This window comes from Quercus suber, unplaced genomic scaffold (assembly GCF_002906115.3).
Source record: "Quercus suber isolate HL8 unplaced genomic scaffold, Cork oak 2.0 scaffold_785, whole genome shotgun sequence".
Lineage (NCBI taxonomy): Eukaryota > Viridiplantae > Streptophyta > Magnoliopsida > Fagales > Fagaceae > Quercus > Quercus suber.
Genome location: NW_027070221.1, coordinates 186,091 through 196,540, shown reverse-complemented (window position 1 = coordinate 196,540; position 10,450 = coordinate 186,091). Strand labels below are relative to the sequence as shown.

The 10,450-nt window shown below is 33.8% G+C and overlaps 1 protein-coding gene across 1 annotated transcript; it reads left to right on the top strand.

Annotated features, from left to right (window-relative positions):
* Nucleotides 1-1,528: 1,528 nt before the first annotated feature.
* On the top strand, nt 1,529-7,081 carry LOC112024241 (putative protease Do-like 14; the record flags this gene model as incomplete). The annotated part of the gene is made up of 9 exons (XM_065767235.1): nt 1,529-1,652; nt 1,741-1,920; nt 2,011-2,138; nt 2,519-2,730; nt 3,731-3,812; nt 4,065-4,207; nt 5,126-5,246; nt 6,256-6,348; nt 6,814-7,081. Coding segments are annotated over 9 exons (1,200 nt in total), but the record flags the coding sequence as incomplete, so codon positions are not given.
* Between the last annotated feature and the right edge of the window lie 3,369 nt (nt 7,082-10,450).

Genomic DNA, 10,450 nt, shown 5'->3' with positions numbered 1-10,450 from the left:
TGTACTTAAAATGCAAGTAACAAACCAAAAAAAAAAAAAAAAATCCTTATCTTTTTATATAATTTATTAAGATAATTAGTGTAGTATCATTCTAAGGGCTCATTGTTCACATTGTTGAATTTTTTTATTTTGTATTTGTTCTATGACTTCTATCACAACAAGTTAGATTAATAATTGAGATAAGGTTATGAGAAATTTTATTGTTAGATTTTTGTGTATAAAATATAAGTAGAGACATGAATCCAAAGTAAGGTGCTTACTTTATGTTTTGTTTGTAAAGGGCTTTGTGTTTATTTTGTTGATGCTTAAGATATTTAAGATTTAATTTTTTTTAAATTATCAAATTATAAAAATTAAACTCAAATCTTTGTTTTAAATGTAAAGATTTCTTTGCTTCTAATTATGTAATGAATTTTTTTTTTAGGATTATAATTAATTTTATATTTATTTTTATAACTATTAGTTATTTGGTGAATATTTTGTAGTTGGGTATATTTTGAAGTATTTAATGGAAAAATCTTCTCTGTTCTAGTTCCAAGTGATTTTTGAGGTTGTTTAATGTTTAAGTCATGAGATGATGAAAGAAAAAATTGGTTTCAATGTTTCTTATGCTATTACATTTGTACTTAAAATGCAAGTAACAAACCAAAAAAAAAAAAAAAAATCCTTATCTTTTTATATAATTTATTAAGATAATTAGTGTAGTATCATTCTAAGGGCTCATTGTTCACATTGTTGAATTTTTTTATTTTGTATTTGTTCTATGACTTCTATCACAACAAGTTAGATTAATAATTGAGATAAGGTTATGAGAAATTTTATTGTTAGATTTTTGTGTATAAAATATAAGTAGAGACATGAATCCAAAGTAAGGTGCTTACTTTATGTTTTGTTTGTAAAGGGCTTTGTGTTTATTTTGTTGATGCTTAAGATATTTAAGATTTAATTTTTTTTAAATTATCAAATTATAAAAATTAAACTCAAATCTTTGTTTTAAATGTAAAGATTTCTTTGCTTCTAATTATGTAATGAATTTTTTTTTTAGGATTATAATTAATTTTATATTTATTTTTATAACTATTTAATGTGTTTAATTGTGAATGATGGAAAAAAATGATAATTTATGTAAGATAATTTTAAAAATAATTATGGTCATTATAATAATGAGAAATAAATAAAATAAGAAAAATTGATTCTGTCTTAAAAACTAAATATAAGAAAATTATTGGGTAATTTGAGAGAATATTTTTTTCCTTTTTTCTGCGTTTTGTGGTTAATTTTGTTTTTTTTTTTTTGTTTTGTTTTGTTTTGTTTTGTTTTTTTTTGTTTTTGTTTCTGTTTTTAGTAGAAAAAACTTTGGCCTATCATAATATAATTCAAGTAAATCCTACATGACCTACCGAGCCATAGGCCCTCCCTAGTTTTTCTCTAATAATAATAACTAATAATAATCCCTAAAAAAAAAAAAAACTAATAATAATAATTAAAAAAAAAAAAAAAACCTTATATGCTTTTGTTATGATAAATTTTAGGAGCAAATGTAGCAGTGAAGGTTCCTGCCGCTCTGCAGGAATCACCATCGCTACCATGGCGAATTACGCAATACATATTTCCCCGCCCTTCGTTACTTTCATCGGATCAATGGCAACCTGGTTTGTTCTTAAATTTTATTTGGCAATAGATTGTGTCCTATTTATGTATATATATGTTTTTGGGTTCAATTCGAGCTTGAAATTGTAGGAATGCTTCCATTATTTTCTTCTAGAGTTGGTTCGGCTCCATCATCGGATATAAAGAAAGACAATTCTGGGGTGGTTGGAGGTGACCCCAAACCATGTTGCAATTGTTTGGGGAGAGATACAATTGCAAATGCTGCTGCTAGGGTTGGTCCTGCTGTAGTCAATCTTTCGGTTCCACAGGGTATATATTTTGGGTTGTATATGTTTGAGATTTAGTTAATTTGTTGAAAAATAGGATCTGAGAGTTGTTTGTGATCTTTTTGTTTGATAGGTTTCTATGGCATCACTAATGGAAAGAGTATAGGGTCAGGGACTATAATTGACCAGGATGGTACAATTTTAACATGTGCTCATGTTGTGGTTGATTTTCAAGGCATGAGGGGTTCAGTCAAAGGAAAGGTCAGTGTCTTTGGCGCTCTGTATGTCTTGTCTCCCTTAATAACTTGCAATAATGATATTCTCTAGTCGTTTTGGTCCAGCATTCAGCTATGCAAATGGTTGAGAGTTGAAATCTGATGGATAAGTAGATGTGTGGAGAGTTCATGCATTGATTGTTTGTCTTTGCCTATGTTATCCCTGAGTGTTGTGCACAACATAAGTAGGAAAAAAGTTAAGTTTTGAACTTTTAGTACGATGTGTGCTGTTGCTTTATCAGTTTCTTTATATATTGGACTCATCATTTCTCTGTCTATTTAACTTGTTTAGAATTTTAAGATATCATTGAATAGTTTTAGTACTGAGGTATACACCTCATATTGATGTCTGAAGAATTGTTGCAGGTTGATGTGACTTTGCAAGATGGTCGGACATTTGAAGGTACAGTAGTAAATGCTGATTTACATTCTGATATTGCAATTGTAAAGATACATTCAAAAACCCCGCTTCCGACTGCAACACTTGGCTCTTCCAGTAAGCTTCGTCCTGGGGATTGGGTTGTTGCTATGGGATGTCCACTTTCTCTTCAGAATACCATCACAGCTGGTATTGTAAGGTATTCAGAATAAATTCAAACATTACAAAATTTCTATGTACTTTTATCCATTATATATATGTGTGTCTGGATTACATGGTTTTAAAAGAGAGTCTACCTGTCAAAAATTTTGGACCATTTACAGATTTATGGTAGTATGTGTTGTCAGCACTCAAGTGACCTCATGTGTCATGTACTTCATTTTGGTATAATATGATAGATCTCATGCTGGGGCTTAGATTAATGAAACTATAAATTACTGATTCTTAATGCCTTCTCTCATATTGTTCCCTCTGGATGTAGTTGTGTTGACCGTAAAAGCAGTGACTTGGGCCTGGGTGGAATACGGAGAGAGTATTTGCAGACGGATTGTGCAATTAATGTGTGCTGTTGCTTTATCAGTTTCTTTATATATTGGACTCATCATTTCTCTGTCTATTTAACTTGTTTAGAATTTTAAGATATCATTGAATAGTTTTAGTACTGAGGTATACACCTCATATTGATGTCTGAAGAATTGTTGCAGGTTGATGTGACTTTGCAAGATGGTCGGACATTTGAAGGTACAGTAGTAAATGCTGATTTACATTCTGATATTGCAATTGTAAAGATACATTCAAAAACCCCGCTTCCGACTGCAACACTTGGCTCTTCCAGTAAGCTTCGTCCTGGGGATTGGGTTGTTGCTATGGGATGTCCACTTTCTCTTCAGAATACCATCACAGCTGGTATTGTAAGGTATTCAGAATAAATTCAAACATTACAAAATTTCTATGTACTTTTATCCATTATATATATGTGTGTCTGGATTACATGGTTTTAAAAGAGAGTCTACCTGTCAAAAATTCTTGGACCATTTACAGATTTATGGTAGTATGTGTTGTCAGCACTCAAGTGACCTCATGTGTCATGTACTTCATTTTGGTATAATATGATAGATCTCATGCTGGGGCTTAGATTAATGAAACTATAAATTACTGATTCTTAATGCCTTCTCTCATATTGTTCCCTCTGGATGTAGTTGTGTTGACCGTAAAAGCAGTGACTTGGGCCTGGGTGGAATACGGAGAGAGTATTTGCAGACGGATTGTGCAATTAATGCGGTAAGACTGTGCGTGCGCACACACACGTGTCTTTAGAGGGTTTAAAGTTGAGATGGTTGAAGTTGTTTTCATTTAAATTTATGACCCTAAGGGGATGCACGATCAGTTAGGGATCATGCCTCATAAAATGAATGTCACTAGTTTGAATCTTTCCTTCTTCTCCGGGGCCAAAAATTCTATTTATATTCTCTTGGACTCTTGGAGGCTTTGTTACATACTTGACATTGTTTTTTCTTACTTAATATGGCATAGGGAAATTCTGGGGGCCCCCTTGTCAATGTTGATGGAGAAATTATTGGTGTAAATATTATGAAAGTGCTTGCTGCTGATGGACTCAGTTTTGCTGTACCAGTTGATTCGGTCTCTAAAATTATACAGCATTTCAAGAAAAGTGGGTATGTTCTTATATTTTTGCATGGGACTAATTTTAAGCATAAAATCAGATACTTAATTGGAAATTTAGTTTGTATAGTGTTCACATGGAAGAATTCATTTATTGTCAGATTTTAAATCTTGAGTGAGCGCGCTTGCAAAAGTTTGTTTGATGAAATATTGTCCACATTATATCAAACCCTTCATTTTCTCATTGTGTGTCAAGATTTTTCCAATTTAAACATTTGGATTGAGTTTGCCAATGTCCTATGGATCAGTGGCACCTCCACCTCCCTTAAGTTTGGTATGGGTGGGGTTGGGGGTTTGTGTTTCCTTTGTGTGTGAGTAAATATATGAAAGGAAAAAAAAGAAGAAGAAAAATTGTGGATTAAGTTGCATTGAAATACTCAGCACATACCTGTAGCTGCCAATTGATGTGTAAACAACAGACAACTATGGTTCTTCCCCCAATCAATAGGAAGTACTTGTGCTTAAAATTTCATAGATTCTTCTGTCACAGGAGGTATTGATGAAATTTCTATATATGACAATCTCCCTCCCTCTCTCTCTCTCTCTCTCTCTCTCTCTCTCTCTCTCTCTCTTTGTGGTTATTAGAGCATTGGCCTTTGAGCTAGATATTGGTAGGCTTGAACTCCCTTTAAGGTTTTATTCTAGGCTTTTTCTCATGTTGTTTATTTGCCTACTTTGCCAAAGAGCACTAGCTGAAATGACTTTTCCTCATAAAAATGAGTGGAGAACAATTGTGGTTTCAAAATGTATGGATGCACAAAAGGAAGGATTTTATTCTAGGTTTCTTGTATGATCCCAAAAGATTTCTTAAGATACATTTGAAAGCATCTACTTATCCAAAAAGAAAAAAGGATTCATTTGAAAGCATCACCACTGTATGAGCACACGTAATAGATGGTAATCTTGTGCAGAAGGGTGGTTCGACCTTGGCTTGGGCTGAAAATGGTTGATCTTAACGAGATGATCATTGCACAGCTTAAAGAAAGAGATAACACATTTCCAAATGTCAATAAGGGTGTTCTCGTACCTATGGTATGTCCTCTAATTGTTTCCTCCTCCAATCTTATTTTATAAAACAAAATGAAAAAGTATCTAATGAGACGGTTTCATGAAACGTCTTTCTCAAATGTGTGAGTCCCATATGCTGTGAGAGGGTGGTCTCATGAGATGCCCTTTTGGATTATAATGTACTTGGCTGTGTTTTATGAACGGTTATATGTTACACTTGAAAATATATCTAAGGTCACAATAATTTGTTCTTTTTGGGTGATGGCAGGATGCATGTTTTATTAATTTCTTTACTTATTTGCAAACTAACTCTTCAGATTCTTATCTTAATGGATTTGTGCTGGCTACATGTAGGGTTTACAATCACTGGTTTGTAGAAACTGGTATGCATATAGTGAACTGCTTCCCTCCCCCCACCCCCTCTTTCATAGATATTAACCTTGTCTGTCACAGTAGGATGGGAAAAATGGTATTGGTTCCGTGACCAAATATTTTTACTGACTTTGCATTGTTTTGACAGAGGCTTAGGTTAGATTTAGGGTCTGGATGGGGCCTGACTTTTGAGGGTAGTATGCTGTGCTTTCTAGTGAACCCTACTCTGATCTAAAGACTAGAGGCTCAAAAGGAACTAAATATTTATTATGCTGTGGTTGGTCTTTTGTTTGCATGAACTGATATTTTAACAGTGATTTTAGTTAATGTCAATCAGATCCAGGTTAGGATTTGGGTTGGGTTTATTTGGTGGAGTGGGTGGCTTCCCAATAAAGCAGTGTTGGGCAAAATATATTTTTGATGTTTCCATCTAAAATTAAATCTGTAACAGTGTGCCTTGACGTGTGAGTTGATTTTATATTATTTAGGAATTCTGTTCCCTTCTGCCATATTAACAAATGGAAGGAATATGCACTAACTCCATGCTGGGAAATAGAATTTGTGGTATCCTAAGGATTTCCTGATGATATGACATTGTTGATAAAAATCAAGAAAAAAAGGCATCGTCTCATTTCTGATGGTTTTCTGATTGTTTTACTAGGTGACTCCTGGATCCCCTGCTGATCGTGCTGGATTTCGTCCTGGCGATGTTGTGATTGAATTTGATGGGAAACCTGTTGAAAGCATCAAGGAGGTATTTGGGACCTTAATGAATGTCAGTAGGTGGAGATTATGCATTTTGCAACGAGAAGTAAAAAAACACTAAAATATTTAATGGCTGGAATTTGAGCAGTCATGATTAATGGAGAAATAACCTTAATCTTAGATTGTCATGCATTTTCCTTTGATTAAACCACAATTTAGTGACTGCTGGCAGGAATTCTGGTCCTGGGGGCCTCGTAATGAATTTATGACTGAATGTGTTGATTGTCAGAATATTTTAAGTCTGTGATGAGAAACTAAAGGATATCGAAAGAGAATATAACTTACCTTCGAAAAAAGGAAGGGAGGATATAACATGATACATGTGGTGTGCAAAAATTTCCAATTTAATTGAGTTTGGGTTCAGAAAACTCATGCTTTTGCCTGATTGAGTTTGTTACTTACTATTTTTATGATTATGATTCTGATGTTCCATATGATTTGTGAATTGTTGCAGATTATTGAAATAATGGGGGACAGAGTTGGAGTACCCATGAAAGTGGCTTTGAAAAGAGCTAAGGATAATTTGGTCACTTTGACGGTAATTCCAGAGGAATCCAAATCAGATATGTGACAGACAACAACTCTCCTATTCAAGACATACACATTGGTTAGATCTTTTGTATTACCGGTACATTAGCAAGAGAGTTTCATAATTTAATCTTTAGGTTTGTTTTTTTTAAAACTTATTACTTATAATTTTTTTTATAATCTTTAGCTTTCTAGTTTTCGTTCTCTTTTTAGCTTATTCCTTTAGGTTTTGTTTAGGAGTTCATAAAGGAATGAAATGGAATAATAAAAAAGGAAGGGAAAGAATGTGATAAAAAAGGAAGGGAAAGAATGTGATAAAAAAAGAAGGGAAAAGAATGGAGTGGAATATATTTAAGTAAGAGAAAGGAATAGAGTGGAATTAAGTGACTTTGTTTGGATGTTTTAAAATAAAGGAATGTAAATGAATGAAAATGAATGGAATGTAAGTAATTTTGTTTGAGAGTAACATAGAGGGAAATGAATGGAATCATTTTATGACAATATTACTATTAGTTTTTTATTTTAAATTAAAGTATTGAATATATAGGGGTATTTTGGAGATTTAGTAAAAAATTCATTAAATCTAATACCATTCCTCTCAAATTCCTCCCAATTTCAAGGGGAATGAAAATTTGAAATTTTAAGGGAATAGAGAAGAATGAGTGTTCATTCCTATTCATTCCATTTCCTCTCACTTAAACTCCTAAATAAGAGAGTGAACTTTTCATTCTTTCTATTAGAGCTCCCAAACAAGAGAAGAGAAGAATATTATAAAATTATTTTATTTATTTATTTCCATTCCATTCATTCCTCTCAAATTATTCTAAAATTTATGCTAGTAGGAAATGCATTCTTGTACAACTTGTTCTTTCTTGTATTTTCCTTTAGTGATGTTAGCACTTGCACCAACATGTAAGGAATTTAATCTAATTGCAAATGCACATGCACACATGTGCACACTTATCAGATCTTAGGTTTTCGAAGAATAAACTTGACCCGACCCGACCAATTATCTTCTCTCATTCTTAATTAACGTACCATTTATGTGGAAGATTTGGGACTGCTTAGCTAGCCGGCACTGTATTAATTTAAAAAAGACACAAATTAGCCAAAAATAAAAAATCGGTGCAATAACCCAACTGTAATAAATTGCCATTGGTGAATATGACGCAATTATCACAATTCATGTATTAGAAAAATATAGTATTTACAATATCAACCGAAATTCCTATTCTTCAGTGCAAGTCTTTCAAATTCTTTGCCAATGGCATTATCTGAAATTGCAGCACATACTGACATCAAAAGAGATTCTTCGTTTTTGTTCATATCTCTTGAAGCCAGGAAAACTAAAAGCACTTCAAGTATTTTAACTGGAAACTAACCAGAATCCCGGAAAAAAAATTTCCCAATATCAATCTAGCAACCAAGTAATCATGAGATGCCATGAGGTAAGCTGATGAGAATACAAAAGCAAGTTCCTTCAAACATGATCGGCTGTTTGCCATTCTTCTCAAACAGCTCATATGCATTCATTGATGTTTTTCCCTGCCCTCCATTGCTTCCAGCTGATGCTCGCTCTTGGCTGCCGCACAGAATTCTTCAAAATCCGCTTTTTTTTTTTTTGGTTGGTATTGAATAAAACTAATATGAAACAAACATAAGTACACAATCAGCTGCCACTCTTACCATTATATTTTCTCACGAAGTAACATTTTCAAAGAAGGCAATTAGTTACAACAAACAAATATGATTTTATTTATTTATTTATTCTATAGCATTACCATGTTGGAATACTCTAGGGCCCATGAATTCTTCATTGAATTGGAGTTTTTGTCACACCTTGCTATAGATCCACTAATCTATATAACCTCTAACGTTGAAATGTAATGTTTATTGTTACTACCCTCTTGTTAAGTCATATTAGTATAGCACTTTGGTCAATTATGGTCCAATTCAGTCCATTTCGGTCTACTTTGGTCCATTCGGTTAACTTCGATCCATTTAGTCCACTTTGGTGTATTTCTGTCCACATTGACTCATTCAGTTTATTTTAGTCTAATTTGGCCAATTTTCGTCCACTATGGTCCATTCGGTCTACTTTGGTCCATTTTGATCCACTTAGGTCCATTCGGTCCAATTCAGTTTGGTCTATTCTAGCCAATTTTGGATTAATTGGGCCTTAACTTAATTGGTTTGGTATGTTTTTCCCATGTTTGAGCCCTGAAATTAGTAGTTCAACATGTTTTGTATTAGATGAATGATTAGGGTTTATATCTTTTTGTATACCATGAATATGCATATGAACATGAACATGTATTGATGCATAGGTGTTGTGATACAGTAAGGTAAGTGAGGTAAATCATACATTGACCACACCTGCATTTGAGTGTTTGAACATGGGTTATTTAAATATTAATAGTATGCGTGGTTGAATGTCATGAGGATTTGGTTGATGTTTATGTTTAGTTTTATCTTATTGATGTTACTGCTATGTGATATGTTTACTGCCCTTAGTGAATCTGAATTTTGTTGTAATAGATGAATGTTAGGTTTGGGGATGATATGCCATGTTGTTTGCTTTAGATGCATGTTAAAGTTTGTGTGAGTTTAGAATATCATATTAGAAGACCCTTTGATGGGATTAGGATTTGGAATACAATGAGTGGAGGCCAACTTATGGGTCGGTTGGGGTTAGGTGCCTAACACCTTCTCATCCCCATACCTAAACTCCGGACACGTGTTCTGGTAAGATTAGTTCTTCCACAAGGGCAATATATACATGATTCCTAAACTTAATCTAGGTGACAGCTCCATCTACACCCTTTGTCATGGTCCACTCTAGGCCGATGCGTACTTCCCACGTGAAGACCCAAAACTTGTTGTGGGAGTAGGCGGTATGCCTATGTCATTAGTTTCCTCCCCCATTGTATGCTTTGTTTAGAAGAAGTGTGCATAGGTGGGGCTCGGGTATTGACCAAAACTATTGGATTGTCTCTATAGTCTTTCGACATTGCCGTAGCAATGTCGAAAGAGGGAAATTGTAGACACCCCATTTCGTTCTGACCTATACCCTAGCCTCTGGTCCCAATGACGAGAAATCGAATCACTACCAAAATGATCAGTGCCATGTGTGGAGCCCAATGACTTAATAGAACTCAAAATGTGATCCAAGAAATCAAGCCTGAGCCCAAAATCTATTTTCAAGCCCAATACCCATTTTAAAGCCTAATTTCCAAAGGGCTTACAAAATGTGCGTACGCTAGGTATATGATGCATATGAACCCAATCTACAACATACACACCTTTTGCTTAGAAGCCTAAAATTACTCATTTCCTTTTTGATGGGATTTTTTTGGTCAATCAGTTTGACCAATTGACTGACTAAATGTCCAACCAAATTCTAGCCTCCACTAAGCCTATAAATACCTCCACTTTCCACCACCAAAAGGATTCTACTATTCACCCACAGCGAAAGCTATGCAAAAATTACTCCAAAATACTTATATTCTTAAGTTTCTTTATCAAACCCAAAAAAGAACTTTTATCCAAGTTGTTGGTTCACA